At 37.9% G+C, this 18,738-nt stretch overlaps 1 protein-coding gene across 1 annotated transcript; it reads right to left on the bottom strand.

Annotated features, from left to right (window-relative positions):
- Positions 1 to 1,589: 1,589 nt before the first annotated feature.
- Positions 1,590 to 16,153, bottom strand: LOC139940617 (endoplasmic reticulum-Golgi intermediate compartment protein 1-like). The gene is made up of 10 exons (XM_071936957.1): positions 15,938 to 16,153; positions 10,752 to 10,813; positions 9,919 to 9,991; positions 7,553 to 7,641; positions 6,778 to 6,902; positions 5,857 to 5,964; positions 4,900 to 4,966; positions 4,044 to 4,144; positions 3,197 to 3,319; positions 1,590 to 2,457 (listed from the first exon to the last, which is right to left on the bottom strand). The coding sequence occupies exons 1-10, from the start codon at positions 15,955 to 15,957 to the stop codon at positions 2,350 to 2,352; spliced, it is 876 nt and encodes a 291-aa protein (XP_071793058.1). The 5' UTR covers positions 15,958 to 16,153; the 3' UTR covers positions 1,590 to 2,349.
- Between the last annotated feature and the right edge of the window lie 2,585 nt (positions 16,154 to 18,738).

The raw sequence follows: 18,738 nt of genomic DNA, 5'->3' as shown, positions 1-18,738 counted from the left end.
AAAATGCTTTCCAAAAAAATATATATATAAATCATGCACCAAGAAGAGAAAATAAAGTACACCTTTGTATTTATACAATTGCAAGGCTTTTACATTGTTTATTGGAGTCAAGAATGCTGTGGTTGGTAACATGTTACACAACTGAGTGAGCTGCAGGCTGTAGACCTCACTGGTGTCAAATGAAGACAAAACTATGGTTATTTTGAAGACAAATTAGTTGATCGATTTTGGTCAATACTCAACTTGAATTACAGTCAGTAAAGTTTGGTGCTTTTACCTATTGGAAACACAAATTAGTTGATCGATTTTGGTCAATACTCAACTTGAATTACAGTCAATAAAGTTTGGTGCTTTTACCTATTGCAAACAACTGAGTAGGATTAAGACCTCATTGGTTTCAAACCCAGACACAGTGATGGTCATTTTGAAAATGACAGTCAAACACTTGATCTGATCTACAGTCAACAAGGTTTGTTTGGATTGTACATGTGGCTTTGTTTTAAGATGTTGACTTCCCAACGATCAGCCTACTCTAATCAGCCAAGATTAGAAAAAGAAATTAGCAAGTCATTCATGCACTATACAATAATGGCCTATAGAGGGCGCTGCAGCTCACTTGTCTTAAAATGTCATTTACGAAGTTATGACAAGGGACAATGACTTGTGTTTAAGCCTTCTAAAAAGAAGAAAAAAATGAAAGACAACGAACACAAAAACTGCCTGCAGACAAATCTTTGTCAATGTAAAAAAAAAAGAAAAAAAAAAGCTATCTACAAAAATAGGTTTTAAATATTTAAATTCAGGGGTGGATTTCAACGAGTTAGGACTAGTCTTATCTAGTCTTAACTAGTCTTATCTAGAACTATCCATGCAATTTGTTTATCACCTAGGACTAGTCCTAACTCTTTGTGAAATCCACCCCTGGAAAACAAATACAAGTTCATCTGCATTAAAAGTTAAATTATAGACCTTAATTTCATTCTATACGGAAGACAAATGAGGAGAAAATAGAGAAATGGTAATATGAGAAACAAATGGATCCTAAACAAATATAATTTTAACCTGACATAAAATGTGAGCCATTTACTTCAAGATATAAGCAAGTGAACAACAAACTTGAACCAAGATATGAATGCAACTGATTTAACAAGCTCAGTGTAGCCCAATGTAATATGACGTATGTTGCTCAAGCTAAAAAAAAGTTTTTGCCCTAAATTAATAACATCTACCACGAAGGTACTGAACAAGTTTTAAATATAACTTTTTTTAAGACACTTTACTCATATTGAAATGAGAGGCAGAGCACCGTTTGTAATTCTAAAAAACGATATCACATCTGAGAAGCTTAGTCTAGTCTAGTCTACACACAAGGTCATGTGTCAAAGGTCATATCTGACAGCTCAGAGCAAGTTCGAGTGTGTACCATGGTTAACTAAAGGTTGACCATTCTGACTTGAACCCAGGCTGGTCGACCATTGGCTGACTACTGTGGTCAACCATTTAAAGGAACACGTTGCCTTGGATCGGACGAGTTGGTCAAAACAAAAGCGTTTGTAACCGTTTTTTATATAATGCATATAGTTGGAAAGATGTTTTAAAAGTAGAATACAATGATCCACACAAGTTTGCTTCGAAATTGCGTGGTTTTCCTTCTACTGTGCGAACTAACACGGTCGGCCATTTATGGGAGTCAAAATTTTGACCCCCATAAATGGCCGACGTGCTAGTCGACGAGGTAAATGGAAAACCACGCAATTTCGAGTCATGTTTGTGTGGATCTTTGTATTCTACTTTTACAACATCTTTCTACCCATATGCATTTTATAAAAAACGGTTACAAACGCTTTTCAAAGACCAACTCGACCGATCCAAGGCAACGTGTTCCTTTAAAACCAGCCTCATGACCACTGTTTCTTCACTGGTCCTGATAACCTGATCCATGCTAACAAGTGTAAAGCGCAGAGGGGAACCAGTGACACTATAGCGAACACGCAAAAGGCAACTGAGTGTTGAATACCATGGTACCGGTAGTTGACTTCCAATCGAGTTGTTCGATTAAATAAGTCACTGCACATGTACAGTGCTAGTCAGTGGTCAACCACAGGTCAACTAGTTTGCACCTGAACTGGCTCAAACAAGACCTTAAACACATTTTGTGGATAGTAACAAAGTTGCAGCATCTAAAAACACACCAACAATTTCTCTGCCATACTTTCCCTTACCTTAACGTCAACAAATACTTGTGTGGAAAATACTTCTCCGCTAATAAAAAATGTCATAATATTTTCTGGTTTTCTACGTCGCTAAAAGTTGCTGAAATCTCCCGACTGACTGGAGAGATGAACCTGATCAGTGGAGTTTCCCAAGCTCAGCTTTTCTGAAGACTTCAGCCGCTGTGAATATTAATGCATCGATGATACCCGCAACAGTAAAAGTTCCTCCAACAATCGCACATATCTGGAAAGGAGACAACAGTGTTAATGTTTTGGTTTTCACCCATACAACACTGTGTTTTAGCAATATATACTCGGTACTTTCCCAAGTCCTGTCTGCCTGTGAAAAAATAGGTGGGATTCGAACCCACGACCCTTGCCATCCTAGAGCAGTGTCTTACCAACTAGACTACCAAACTGCCTGGTAGCTAGAGGCAATTAGAATCCTACATTATGTATGTTTCGGCTTTGGGTACCGCAACTATACAATAGATGTTAAATTTGCATCGGGATAAAGAAATTTAATTTTTGGTTTTCACCAATACACATGTGTGTTACCACTGTATACTTTCCAGAGTCCGTTTGAAAAAAATATCACAGGCATATTTACTTGGGTGGGATTCGAACCCACGACCCTTGCAATTCTAGAGCAGTGTCTTACCAACTAGACTACCGAGATTACCCGGTAGGGAGAAAACAGTGAGTGAATACGGGTTAGACATGAACACTTTGATGAACAAATGTTGTTACAAAGCAGTGAACGATTTATCTTGTAAAGCAGAGCAAAGTGCTTTAGAAGTTGTATCAGTTGCTACCCAAAAATCATCAACTTCTACTCAATATTGGCGCACAGAATCTACAAATTTTATTCTGTCAAAATATTTTGCTATTTAGAAGTACTGGACGAAATCGATCTCTGAAAGAAATTCATTCACATGGTTGTCAGCCATTTTTCTACTCAAAATTAAAAATGGTTTACTTACTGTTGTAATAAAGGTGTAAAATGGCGCCCTCTTTTCATGATATTTGACTGTTATTGGACTGATGTCGTAACGGAACCAAATTGCTGGCAGAACTCGATGACCATGCCCGTGATTCTGATACTCCTGAATAAAAATAGATTTTCCACAATCAAATGGTTTAATAAAAACAAATTCTTGAATTTATATTGCGCTCTCTCCAGGACTTTCCCCCGAGTTCTAGGAATAAAGTCACAGGCATATTACTCAGGACCTTTGCAATTCTTGAGCAGTTCCATATCATACAAACTACACCCCCGAGATTGCCGGTAGCTAGAGGCAGTTTGATTTAATGGATGTTAAATTTGCACCCGGGATCAAGAATATCAACTTTGTTTTTACTACTTAACCAACGTGTGTTAGCAGAACAACGGGAGACTTTTGGGACGCTTGGTGGCAGCAGACTTACCAGGTTAATTCCATTGTTCTCGGTAATGTGCGCATGCTCAGAACCACGTAAACAATGGAAATTTACCTGGTAGGTCTGCTGCCACCTAGCGTTCAAAAGTCTCTCATTCTCCACACAATGTGCGTCTGCCTTTCCCACCAAATTTGGAGTCAATTTCTTTGTGTATATTTTGACTCCCAAAATGGCAGACAGGATAGGCGCACCTAGTGTGCTGCGCGTTATGCCCAATTTTTTTAAAGCTAGGTGGCAGCATACTAACCAGGTAAATTTCCATTGTTTACGTCGTTCTGAGCATGCTCACATTTCCAAGACCAATGTATTTACTGGTAAGTCTGATGCCTAGTAGAGTTGTAAAAAGTCTCCCATTGCAAAATGTATTAAATAGGTCAAAGGTCAACTTACCTTATAAGCAAATGTATATTGATATGAAATGTTCTGGTTTCCCCAAAGATCTTCATAAACAGTTGGGACAATCTTTATGTAATAATCATGTGACGATTCCGCTAAAACAACAGAAAAACAAGGAGGATTGATTAGAATAAACAGTCTCAACCCTCCTACAGTTTGATCATTCAATATATCCACTGTGGTTTTGAAAGCAATAGTTATATGTTGATTGCATCTTCACATTACCCATGTACCACAGTTGTGCCACCATACACAACACACGACGTCGAATCAAACAGTTGGTCAACATACAAGAGATAAGTTAAAAGAACCCAACACTAGGTACATGTCTATTTGCTTCCAGAAATATCAAATTGAACACACTATTCACTATAATGGCAAATCAAATCCATCCTTGCCGGATTCTGATGCCTTGAACCATGCTGAATGAATCAAGCAAAACACTAAATTGGTTGTGATGTGATGGATTTGCAGTGTCATGGTATATGAATAAAGGTTCAGTAAGCAGGGATGAAGGGTTTGGAAAAGCAGGGGTAAATAATTGTAGGATTTAGAATAGCAAGGGGGAAAGAATAGCCCTTTTCACACTGCATCTGTTATCCCCGTGAAATACAGCCCTGAGGAGGCCCTGGGAGTTTTTTACCCAAAGGTTACCCCGGCACAATTTCACACTGTCTTGGCCTAGGTCCCTATTCCACAGGATTCCAGTTTCAAAAATACCCAAGTGAAGGGTTAAGAAGAGCAGGGGAAAAAAGGAAGTTTTAGAATTATAGCGCAACAAAACGAATCTTTCCACTACAAAAAACTTTTGAGTTTGTAAAAATGATGGCTGAAATTTTTGAATTCTCACCTTTTGCATTTAATCTGTCCTTGTTTAAAAGTGGATTAAATGCTGCTCTTTCACCAACAGACGAATTCTAAAAAGTTAAATATAAGCAAAGTTTAGTCTCATGTGAAACTGAAATATAGGAAATAATACTGATTCATCTGGTATCAAAAGCTTGTCTCTAACAGTTAGTCTGGTTTAGTTTCAATGGACTATCAAAATAACATTACAAATATTTAAAGGGCTTCAGGGTACTTTTTGTACGACACAAAACACAAACGCCCACAGATTTACATCAAACTTACATTGATAAAGGTGACAGAAATCTTAGCTGTTTAAATACTACTTGCTGAGGTGCTGTAGTTTTTGAGTAAAACAATTTCACCAAAATAATTTTTGTCACAGCGAGATGAAAATTATTTTAGAATGTGACTCTCCTAAAAACATTGCTCTGTGATTTTCACTTTTTTTTCCTCTCCAAAACTTGGTGACTAATGAAGATTCATGTCATGATCAAAAAACATGATCTACAAAAGGTATCAAAACCCTTTAATGGCCTGATATTTTGACTTTAGCAGAGCCTTTCTCTCATTGTAACCTTTGAAAAAGACTGTTAGGGTCAAAGCACCAGGACATTAACTATTTTTTAAATTTATACCATAGGTCCTTTTGGTTGGTAAGCAGCTATCAACAGCCAATTCTATTTTATAAATTACATTACGCTACAAAGTTAGCTTTGTATGATGCTAGGAATAAATGCTGTTAGGGTCGAAGCGTCAGATTTTTTTTTTTTTTTTTTGCATTTCTACCATAGTTCAAAAAGGACCACTTGGTCGATTAGCAGTTTGCAACAGCCATTTTCTAAATTAAATTACACTCAAATTTAGGAAAGTATGATGCAAATTTAAAGGGGAAAAATGCTGTATAATTTCTGAACAATAATGATATTGATTGTTTGTGATTGAAACTTGCCACACTCACCGAAAGATCATCACCAAAGGACACATGATCAATAAAATGAGCAAAGTCCGGTTTCAGTGGCTGGTTCATACCGGCTGCATGTGTTGAGACGTGGAAATTACCAGGAACCTTTGAGAGAAAATAAAGAAGGATATCAAAGGTTGAACTGAGACCGATTCTACAAAGAGATGAGATTGATCTTAAAGGCATTGGAGCCATTTCGTAATTATCAAAGACCAGTGTTCTCAGTTGGTAAAACCCAACGTTATATGCACAAAATAAAAACAATTGTGAAATCGCGACCCAACTTGTCATGGAAGTTGTAAGAGAAAATTTATACACAAAAAACTTGCACAAACTTGTTTGCTTTCAGATGCCTAAATATTAATATAATAGACTTCATGCCTGAAGCTCTTTAATATTTAAGTAAGAAATAACCTCTTTCTCAAAAACTAGGTCACAAGAGGGAGCTGTTTCCCACAATGTTTTATACTATCAACAGCTCTCGTTACCAAGTAAGCTTTTTACACTACCCTGTTAAATCGTTTGCAGTACCCGCTGCTAAACATAGGACTCAAACTGCCTCTAGCTACCAGGCAATCTCGGTAGTCTAGTTGATATGAACCTGCTCTAGATTTGCAATGGTCGTGGGTTCGAATCCCACCCGAGTAATATGCCCTTGATTTTTTTTTCACAGAACTCGGGTAAGTACCCAGTACACAGTGCTAACACACATCGGTGTATATTGGTAAATATATTACCAATAGTGTCCAGTCCTTTAAGAACAATCTTAGTTCTTTGTGAAATTGAGCTATTGAATCATCTATAAACCCATAGCTAGATTCCACAAAGATGGGGTTAGAGGTCATAAGAGGTCACTAGAGGTCGTTAGAGGTCACAAGAGGTCGTTAGAAATCTTGAACATGTGCTTATTTGATTTACCTTATTTACAGAGAAGCCCGTTTCAAACAAACATCCTTTGTTATCATTGATAGGTATCTTCTTGGTGTTGTCTACGTATCCGACCTCATGGCGGCCCATGTCATCTTGTATATCCAATCCAAGTACTAAGACAAATTAAACCAATCATTAAACCATCAATTTGCATGCTTGATATCTTTACTACCAGGGGTCCAATTTCATAAAGCTGTTAAGCAGAAAATACTGCTTAGCACAGAAAATACTGCTTAGTAAACTTCTTTGCCAATCAAGAAACGAGTGGGGCACCAGTTGCAACAATGCAAACTTTGTGGAATTTCGGCTGGTGACTAGTTTCTGTTTTATGCTTACATGCTTTATGAAATTAGGCCCTGGCAACAGTCCAGCATTTGGGAACTACAGGGTACCTGACTAAGGCAGTCACAACAGGGCCAAGTTTAATTTTTCATTTTTTAATTGATAACAAAGGCATTTTACAGGGTTGTATGCTTCGGTTTTGAAAGGGCAAGGGCACCAAGGCATTTTCTTCTTGGTAAAGGGCACCCTATGAGGGAATTGCAAATTTGTACTGGAGCATTTCAAGGGCACCAGGGCAATGACCAGGGGACACGGAGGCAATCGTGAAGTATCAGGCCTGATTTTAGTTACAAGTAGCTATGCTGCTGGTACCGTAACCATTTTTTAAACAAAAATATTTCTCAACAAACATAACCCAACAAGAGTGTCCAGTCTAGAGCCATGGGTGTTTTTATTGATACTTTATTTCAATTTGTCTTACCTGTGCATGCTAAACGAGGTAGGGTAATATTCAGTCGTACTTCAAGGCGTGCAATGGTCCCTGGATTGTCCACATACAACTCACTCACTCTGTTAAGAAAAAAATATCATATAGAAGTTTAATAACTATTTAATTCAATTTAAGTATGCAATTATTTACTCTTTGGTATTGTTATCCAAAGTATCAACAGAGACAAAAATTTGAAAGGAATTGAAAAATGTAAAAGCTAAAAAATGCTTGTTAAGATATTGCCAACATGTCATTGTCTAGAATTTGGGCAAGGAGATGGGGCCTCAGCGCCCACACTCTGTGTGAAACGCAACTGGCAGTAGACTTTGGTAGGAAATTGTCGGATGCGAATTTGTGAAAATCTGCTTCAAACATTCAAACTTTCATTGGCATTAAGTATGAACCACGCTTTAGCAGAAGTTCTCTTTAGTTTTTCAAAGCATTTACATACTTTTTGCAAAAGTGTAAATGCCACGGTAACACCAACAAATGGCATACAGCCTAAAAGGCCAGGGGTGGATTTCACAAAGAGTTAAGACTAGTCTTATGACAAGTTAGGACAAGTTACTCGTCCTAACTTAGGACTAGTCGTATGTTTTTCATATGTCCTACAACTCTTTGTGAAATCGACCCCAGTAGAATTACACTAAACCTCAACAAAAATCAAAATTTCAAATCAATAAAACCAGGAGTCTGTGATGTATTATTTGCTAAATAAGCCAGGTGTATATAACCAGGCCTGGAATGACACACAAGCCACGCAGACCATGGCCTCTCGGTTGCCCTTGATCTTGGCCTGACACACAAGCCACGCAGACCATGGCCACTCGGTTGCCCTTGATCTTGGCCTGACACACAAGCCACGCAGACCATGGCCTCTCTGTTGCCCTTGATCTTGGCCCGACACACAAGCCACGCAGACCATGGCCTCTCGGTTGCCCTTGATCTTGGCCTGACACACAAGCCACGCAGACCATAGCCTCTCTGTTGCCCTTGATCTTGGCCTGACACACAAGCCACGCAGACCATGGCTTCTCTGTTGCCCTTGATCTTGGCCTGACACACAAGCCACGCATACCATGGCTTCTTTGTTGCCCTTGATCTTGGCCCGACACACAAGCCACGCAGACCATGGCCTCTCGGTTGCCCTTGATCTTGGCCTGACACACAAGCCACGCAGACCATGGCCTCTCGGTTGCCCTTGATCTTGGCCTGACACACAAGCCACGCAGACCATGGCCACTCGGTTGCCCTTGATTTTGGCCTGACACACAAGCCACGCAGACCATGGCCTCTCTGTTGCCCTTGATCTTGGCCCGACACACAAGACACGCAAAAGTGCCCTTTGATAAATGATGAAATTCCAGACCTTGATAAAAAGTTGAGATAACAATGAAGAATGCTGATGGTCATTAATTCATCTTCAACTTATCAAGGCACTAAGACAATGTCTTCTCTTTCCTTGTAACAGGGAGCTATCGTTTTGGACGACCGATGGTTCTGCAACGGTAGGTAGTTTTCAGCCAAACGTTGTCGTTTTCAGCACAACGCAGATTCATCCCAAACCGTCGTAGAAATTGAGGGACGACTATTCTCAAAGCCGATGCATGCGTAGATGACGCCAAACGTCATCATTACTGGCATAGAACCATCCATCGTCCAAAACGAAAGCTCCCTAATATACTGTTTTGATAATTTACAACAATCTACAAATTATAATTGAACTAATTTAATGCCTCATTTGGATGCCCTGTCTTTATAAAATATTTGCAAATTGGAATATGGACTTTTCCCTGTGGGCATTTAGACCATATGGTCTAACACAGCCTGTATCCATACAGCACATTATGCATAACATAACTCAGGGCTGTATGCTTCGTTTTTGAAAGGGCAAGGGCACCAAGGCATTTTCTTCTTGGTAAAGGGCAGCCTTATGATGAAATTGCAAATTTGTACTGGATCATTTCAAGGGCACCAAGGCAATGACCAGGGGACATGGAGGCAATCGCCTTCGTTGCCTCCGTGAAGTATCAGGCCTGATAACTTCACTACGATACGTGAATATTCATAGCACAAAGTATTGCAGAATAACTACCCACCAGTATTTTAGAGATGCACGCACAATTGCCCCCAATGATGAATTAGTTTACTCCATTTCATTAGGGTGTCTAGTAAAAATTGTTCTACTTTTTATTCTGACTGTAAGTGTTTTAAGAGTATATTTTTTAATAATGTTTTTCCTTATACTCATTTTTAAAGAACACAGGTCCACAATGTAAAACAGCAGTTGTGCTTATGTTTGTATCTTGTATAAAGATCTTGAAATAAATAAATAGTTTTCAGAGTAAAATACTTACACATCTGGTTTGATGAAAGTAGTGAACTCTGACAGCAGCAAGAAAACAATGAACAAAATACTGCATACCGACACTGAAAATAATGAAAATCCCAGAAAATATTGGTTGGTTTGTTAACTTTTCATATCTTGCCAGGCCTTATCTTGGTGTTAAGCAGCCAACCGGGCTAATAAACTCTGTTTAACTTGCCCCCAGGATGTTTTAGTAGCCCTGATTTTAAGCATGTGTTGTCACAATCTTTCTGATGCATTAATGGTAGCAATACCAACAAGTAAAAAAGCAAATAACTCAGGGAAATACATAACATCTCCATCTTTCAACAGCAACTTAAGACACACCTGTTCACACTTGCTTTCCCTACCACTTGAGAGTTCCCTCTTTTCCATCTTGACCGGCGCCTTTGAATGGTTTTACAACAGATTTAGTGCACCTTTTAAATGCTGTGTAATTATTATTATTATTATTATTAAGCCCATGAATTTGATGCTTGAACAGTAAGCAGAGAATGGTGATCAGAAGCACAAAATTTGGCGGTAAAGCAGAGCCATAAAATTTAATATGGCTTGTAATTTGTCTAGGGGCTGTGGGGGCCTACTAGCTGAATTATCAACCAACACAAAACAGGACAAAAAAACATTTATGAAAAATAAAAATTGCACTCTACATTTATGAAAAATAAAAATTGCACTCTACACAATTTTGTATTAATGCTCAAGTGTAATCAAATTACATTTCTCTGGTAAAAAATTTAATATTTTATTGATTTTTTCTTGAAAAAATTAAAACAAAACCAAGGATAAATTTCCCTTTGATTAAGAAAAGTGGCAATGTACCTGCTGCCCCAGCTAGTGTCGGCTGCGTCAAATCCTTAGGAACTTTCCTGTATACGTCAAGTCTAGAGCAAAAACCAGAAAATTAAAAAACACTTTAAGTAACAATTTCAGAGTGTGGCTATTTTTCTGTTTACCAAACCTCGCCTTTTTGAATATTATTTGTATCCATTTTTAATTTACTATGATTATGAATGATGTTAATGATAATAATAATATTAAGTAACATTTGTATAGCGTTTTCCACAGGCATTTCAAAGTGCGGAAAAGTTTCCGTATGGCGCCACCACTTTTTCATTCGATATGAAATAATATAGTATCTAATTTACCTCAATGAGATATTCCTTTTTTTTTTTTAAATGGTGAAAAAGTGGTGGCGCCATACGAAAAGTTATCCCAAAGCGCTTTTTAGCATTGTCTGAAACGATGTGTTTTTAACCGAGTCTTGAATGAGCTGATTGAGGATGAGTCACGGATGTGAAGAGGGAGCTTGTTCCAGCAAGTTGGTGCAGCTACTGAGAATAGGATTACCAATAGTTGCGATAATCGTAACCCTCCTCCCGACGGCCGCCCAGGCCGGAGGGTTACGAGACTCGTTCGAGCGTAAACGGTTGATCTGGTCCAACACGTACAATTTGGACAGCTAGTCACCAGATTTGCCCCATTTTTACCACTTTTAAAAATCATGACACAAATTCTGAGGGTACTACCTTAATCCGCAATGTCTAATGCAGCCTGCCATAATACTCAAAACACCATTGAGGAAATATTTCGAAGAAAAATGGACAAAAACTTACCAGAATCGGAGCGAATTCACAGGTTCAAATGTCGAACCTGCGTGGGGCGGAGCTTCGGCTGTATGTGTGGGATGTGTGGTTCAAAAGGTCGTGGCAGTGCGTGGGGTGCTTTGTGTAGCCCGGCAAAACTGTGCACATAATGTGCGGTCCGAGGCTATTCCCGCTTGCGGACTCACATCACTACACGGGCGGACGGGATGTTATACTTATCAGCAACAACACAGTACACGTGTATGTACATATACATGGTGTACAGTACTGTGGTGCATATCATGTACATGTACAGTGCATTGTCCTATTATTTTTATATACGGGCCCTGATGACATGTCTTTTGGTTTCCTTTTTTTTTCATCTGTATTTTCATCAATTATTTATTCGTTTGTCCAGTTCCATTTGTAATCTTTTTGGATTTTATATAGTGTCGTTTTTTATTTAAGAAAGTGTTGTGAATACACCATGAATAGACCGATTGCGATACCAATGTTTACGTATGATCACGTGACCTACATGCCTTTCGATTTCATAATTTTTTTTCTCATTTGTATTTTCATTAATATTTCTGCTTCGTTTGTCCAGTTCAATTTGTTCTTTTTGTAATTTATATAGTGCCCCTTTTTTATATAATATTTTTTAAAGAAAGTGTTGTGAACTGCCTGTTTGTTTATTTCTAATCGAGGCCTACTTTTGTAAATGTAAAGCGCCGTGAGCACGTGAGTAATAATAATACAATGTAAAAAGTACATCGGAAGAATAAATTTCGATGTGGACTTTCTGTTTGGCTGGTGTACTAGTTTCTATCACTGATGAGGTTGAGGGGCCTGGAGTATGTGGAGAAGACATCCGCCGTTTCCTTGACATACGTCTTGTGAATGTGCTTACGTACCCTGTGAGTGGAAACAGTTTGAATTAAGAAATACAAATGATAGTGTTAATTAATTATAATTAAAAAAAGGCGCCCATATGTTGTCAACGATAAAAAAAAAATCTTTATATCGAATTATTTTGCACTATAGCAAAGACTGACGACAACTTGATATAAATGCCCTTAAAACGATGTCACAACATAAGTATGGAACTTTCGGTACTTTCACCACGAAGTTGTTCAAACTGTTATGATTCAGTTTTTTTTTGACGATATTACCGGTCGAAACCGACAACTCACGACCCCTTCACGACACTGACGACCACACACTTTAAATATACTTTAAAAGAAATTTGAATGTAAGTGAAGTGTAGAAGAGTCATATTTAAAACAAAAAGTATTTTAAATGTGCAAACAATTTCGTTACTCCGAATTATATCGCCGCTAGTCCGGCTTTTTGTCTTTCGACGTACCTTGACGAAACCATTATACTGCAGTTCTAGAAGGGCAGAGTTGTATTTTTTTTTTCTTCTTTTGGTATAAGTTGTTCTGTTGTTTTTTTAAAGTTGTTTTTTAAGTTACCCGCACACTGGAATTTGAAGTTACAAGGGAAGATTGAAATATGATCTTTTCAACTCTATCAAAGGCACGTAACCCATGATGATCGTCCTGCATTTTGTATTACCCCTGCAGTATAATAGTTTCGTCCAGGTCCGTCGAAAGACAACATGGTGAATAATACCTTCCGTCATTTATAACTAAATACAAACTTTTTATTTTATTTTACTTTTTACAGTTTAAGACACTGGTAAATTATTTTAATTTTCAAAGGTCTTATCAGTTTGGTCGTCGAAGTTACGATATAATAAATAGTGGAAGAAAAAACATCCTGGTATCACGAAGTTGTCTGTTTTCAGACGCTTGATTTCGAGACCTGAAAATTTAATTCTGATGAGGTCTCAAAATCAATTTTGTGGAAAATTACTTCTTTCTCGCAAGCTACATTACTTCAGAGACAGCCGTTTCTCACAATTTTATATACAATCTTCAGCTCCACATTGCTAGTTACCAAGTAAATTGTTTATGCTATGTCAGTAATTTTCAGTAATTACCGGGAGTTAACCTTTTAGCTTTAAAACAGTTTGGGCTGATTGAAAAGCATATTAATTTAATAATTACTATTTTACACAAATTAAACGGTCGACTATATGTTAGGACAAATTATTTTTTCCAACATGATCAAGTGGTTACACATTCATGTGGCCTTATACATGTGTTTTTTTCACTTACTGGCGTTGCATGTGCACCCTTTTTCATACAAAATATTGGTCTGTAAAAGCTAAGTATTTTCGAACTATTTTGTTCTTTAATAATAACGAAGGATACAGATTTATGCAATGCAGTTATATTTTGATCTTGATTAAATAATTGTAAAGCTGGAATTAAACAACACTCCAGGCATGTATCATAATAGCTATCTCGTTAATTTATTACTTTAAAAAATAATATTAATGTGTGCATAACACCGTTGAATAAATATATGGAATTCTGGCTTTCCTTCCCTCCTTAGTTTTTGAAATAATCTTCCAATAGGGAATGTGCGACCGGCCTTACGGATAATGTATGCAAAACAGGATACGCGATGTTGTCCAAAACCCTGGCCGTGGTGTAAAAACAATTCCGCCCGCTTGTTGTTAGTTGTACAACGAAGATAATTAATACTGGTAGGACACTTATTTCGCGCACAGTCCCCTGTGCTCAAGGCGCTTTACAAAATAGGCCTAAATTATAAATAGAGAACCAATAATATAGACCAATTGCGCGCAACGTCACGTGACCTGTAAGAAAGTGTAATTTCTTAAAATCACTGAAGCTGCCAATCCCTTTATTTTAATCCTCATTTTTTTTTTTTTTAGAAGGGATAGCTTTCATCTAGAGTCGGACAACTTCGCTCACGGCACAGCCCGACTTCAGCCGTGCACAGCGCAAAATCTACGGCGCGTGAGCTTGCTCAAACATCAGTAGCTCACGTAGTTTATAATCTCAAAAGAAACCTATTTTTTAATAGAATACTGGAAATATAAAACAGCAAGTGTGATTTAAATTTATGTTACAACATTCAACTTTACAAAAAGGGTTTCGTTTTTAGCTAGACAAAGTTATATACGGCCGATTTCTTGTCCATTGGTACGAGTCTTCCCATCCTCCCGTGTCTTTGCTGTGTATCTGTCCTTTTCTTTGGGTACTGTAGGTCACGTGATCATACGTAAACATTGGTATCGCAATCGGTCTGTTCATGGTGTATTCACAACACTTTCTTAAATAAAAAACGACACTATATAAAATCCAAAAAGATTAAAAATGGAACTGGACAAACGAATAAATAATTGATGAAAATACAGATGAAAAAAAAAGGAAATCAAAAGACATGTCATCAGGGCCCGTATATAAAATAGGACAATGCACTGTACATGTACATGCACCACAGTACTGTACACCATGTATATGTACATACACGTGTAACATCCCGTCCGCCCGTGTAGTGATGTGAGTCCGCAAGCGGGAATAGCCTCGGACCGCACATATTATGTGCACAGTTGCCGGGCTACACAATGCACCCCACGCACTGCCACGACCTTTTGAACCACACATCCCACACGTACAGCCGAAGCTCCGCCCCACGCAGGTTCGACATTTGAACCTGTGAATTCGCTCCGATTCTGGTAAGTTTTTGTCCATTTTTCTTCGAAATATTTCCTCAATGGTGTTTTGAGTATTATGGCAGGCTGCATTAGACATTGCGGATTAAGGTAGTACCCTCAGAATTTGTGTCATGATTTTTAAAAGTGGTAAAAAAGGGGCAAATCTGGTGACTAGCTGTCCAAATTGTACGTGTTGGACCAGATCAACCGTTTACGCTCGAACGAGTCTCGTAACCCTCCGGCCTGGGCGGCCGTCGGGAGGAGGGTTACGATTATCGCAACTAGATTACCAAATGATTTATTTGTCCCCATATGTTTTGTAAATGACAAATATAAAACCCAAAGTTCTGAAAATTGCATTCAAATACGTTGTGACTGGAGAGCCATACAGCTCCTCCCCCCCCCCCCCCTCTCCATTTGCTTTTAAATCTCTTTATTTATTTAACGGAATTTATTCGATTTAGCTCCATTTTAAATAATCTTCATACATACTTTCGGCATAACTTTCCATATCCTGCCACCACTTTTTCACTCATTTTTTTACACCATAAAAAATTTAATGAGATGTAAACTAACTTAACTAGCTAGACAACAATGCAGCATTGGATGCTGATACTATTTATTTCATATCGAATGAAAAAGTGGTGGCGTGATACAGAATCTTTTCTTCCTTTCATACTTCATCAAATGATGCTGTGGAAAAAAAATTAAATAAGTTGTTGTTTCCTTCCTCCATGTTTACAAGTTTTAAATGTAATTAATGGAATGATGATGCAAACACCTGTTTGTTTTTAATCCCGTCCGGAAACTGGACGCAAGTATCTTACCTCCGTATGTCAAATCCCATGATTGCAAATACGTCAGCTGCAGCTTACCATCAATAAATCTAAGGAAACTATATTTACTTCACCCTCCTCAATCCGAAAGTAATTAAGTGTTTAGAAACCTCAAAAATCAAACAAAAACACTGGTAAAAACACACACAGCCGGCTGCAGTAGCAGAAGGAAATCGCTACATGTTGAAGTGATCTGGTTTCGGCCGCTTACAGCTCTCGCGTGTGTACACAGACAGACGATGAAGTACAGTAGTTACGCTATACAAAATTGAACCAGACTACATGTGAGAATATGACACGTCCACATGGTTGCTTGTGATTGGCCAATCAGCATTCTTGTTGATGATTCTCGACTTAGATCTACATAAGTGTACCATCACAATAATTTAGAATTATTTTATCAAAAAGACCCATTAAACTGTTGTCATCAATCAAAATGGACTTTAAAAGACAATTAGATTCACCCTTATTTGAACTTCTTATTTCGTTTCAGCATGGAGGTAGCAGTGATAAGTGTGGGTGTTTCCCCGTCCGGCGGCGTGCCATCCCACCCAACCAGCCCCCGGTCGCGCCCCCCGGCCCGACGCCCCATCAATGGGGGAGGATGGGAATGAGATGACCCAAAACATTGAGAAATCTTTCGAGAAATAACATCACAATGACACACTCATTCATACACTTTCTCAAACACATATTTGTTGAATGACTTTTACTTCGGTAAAAGAAAGCGATGTCAAAATGTCACATAAAAATGTACTCAGAGTGACCTTTGACCCGTCGTGCGTTACCACTCCTCCGTAGGGGATAGGCTACACCGCCGGCCTCTAACGTTGTTTCTCTTACTACACAATAAATTGTCAAAAACTTCCAAACCTTTAGATCCCAAAGGAAAGATTCGTTTAAAAAATACAGTCCAATCTGATCTTGTAAAAGACACATTTTTTCTTCTCGGCGTATTTCGAGACAATCTTTTTAGATTTCCGGAGTTGTGAAACAGCCATCTCTCTGTGGCCTCGTCCACTCCCATCAGGGATGCCATTTGGTGGTTTAAACAAATTCATAAAAATAGTGATAACATCACTTTGATTATTTAATTATTGTTCCACAAAGCACATGTGTATTTATCATCATTTAAATGTTTTGTTAAAGACAATGTTTGGGGCGTTTAAACCATTCGATTTTTTAATCCTCTATAAAAGTAGTTGAATAATTAACCTGTAAATTTTCATTTCCAAAAGGTTGTCGCGGTTTTGAGATTTCGCCGAAACTCCGGAGAGAATAATAAATAGAGTCCAGGCGCATGAAGACTAATCTATAGGAAAACGCTATCTGAGAAGCGTTAATGCAGCAACGTTTCTCATATTTTGGGGATATGGTCCTTTTTCCACGTTTCTCAAAATGCGTGTTTCTATCCAAAGCTGCTGTGGGCTGCTTCTTACCAATTAAATTGTATTGCCATTAATTTTCAGAATCGTTATACCAACACTGAAACCCTTTAAGTTATTTAACTTCCGGAGGTAAGGGGGTAACATACGATTAAACACACTTACTATACTAAGACAACAGACAGTATTCAGTGAGAAAGAAAGCAAAAGGTGTCTCAATTTTAATTTTAATTTCATGACAGGTAATTATAGTGAAAATTTATCTCAAAAAGAAAGCGAAACCACATCTGCTGGAAGTGCTGATTATAATCAGTAACTTTTTTTCCGCATGAAGTCAATTTAATTTCCTGGTTTCGAAGACATTTTCGTATATTTTTGGAAAACGATTATCTTGTAGTGGTTTCCGTGTTTTGCTTTAATTAGACTAGACCTAAGAATAGACCATAAGCAATTCTTTAGACTCAATGAGGGTAATAATAATATTCATTTTTGAGTTCAAGTAAACAGCTTTTTAGCAACAACATTTTCCGAGAATACTGTTTACGAATACTAATGCCGCGAGAGAAAATTTTTGTAAGAGATAATTTTAAAAGGCATTACCTTCGGTAATTGTCAATTATCTCAATGTTGTTTACAATCAACAGCTCTCAAGTGTCCAGTATAGATACACATGATCGTTAACAAATTGGGGTAATGAGACAGGCCGCAACACAGAAAAAAAACCATAATTTTAAAAACATTTTAACTCTAAAGGCCCTCGCGGGCATCCTCTTTCTGGCCATCGATGTTTGGGTTTTCCCTTTTTGTCTTTTTATTTTACGGAATACCTGGTGGGCCATACGCATTTTATTTTCTGTAGTATTTAGACTGCCATCCTAAAAAAAAACTCTCCCGATTTTTTGTTAGAAGGTTTTCTTTTTTTAAATCGATTTAGAAAGAAAGAAATTTCAAAAGCACCAAGACAGTGGCAATTTCGGAGTGCAGAACAAACCACGTTTGAAACTTAAAAGCACTGGCCACGTGTCAAAGACATTCTCACTTGGTATATCCAAATATCTGCATAAAATAACAAATCTTTGAACATTTTGACTCATTGGTCATCGAAGTTGGAAGAAAATAATGAAACAGAAACAAAACCTTTTTGCACAAAATGTTTGTGCTCTTAGATGCATTAAAAGACTTCACGTCTGAAGCCTATAACAACTAAGTAAGAAATAAACAATATGCCAGCAACTATTTTGAATAATTGACATTAGTGTCCAGTGCCTTTAATCTTACATGGTTATATTCATTTACTTATTAAATTAATAACCCACAACTAAAACTGTGTCGATACGACCTCATTTTAATATCCAATCAGCGTTGCTGAACAAAGACTCTTTGCATGGGGAAAACCCTGTACTTGTG

This window comes from Asterias amurensis, chromosome 8 (assembly GCF_032118995.1).
Source record: "Asterias amurensis chromosome 8, ASM3211899v1".
NCBI lineage: Eukaryota > Metazoa > Echinodermata > Asteroidea > Forcipulatida > Asteriidae > Asterias > Asterias amurensis.
This window is presented reverse-complemented; position numbering and strand designations above follow the sequence as displayed.

Excerpts from the sequence above, each read along its gene's own strand:
- LOC139940617 (XM_071936957.1), bottom strand. The coding sequence starts at position 15,957 with ATGGGATTTGACATACGGAG. Across the intron at positions 6,903-7,552 it reads ACCTCGTTTAGCATGCACAG|TACTTGGATTGGATATACAA; the intron begins GTAAGACAAATT and ends AATTTGTCTTAG. Across the intron at positions 4,145-4,899 it reads GGACAGATTAAATGCAAAAG|CGGAATCGTCACATGATTAT; the intron begins GTGAGAATTCAA and ends CTGTTGTTTTAG.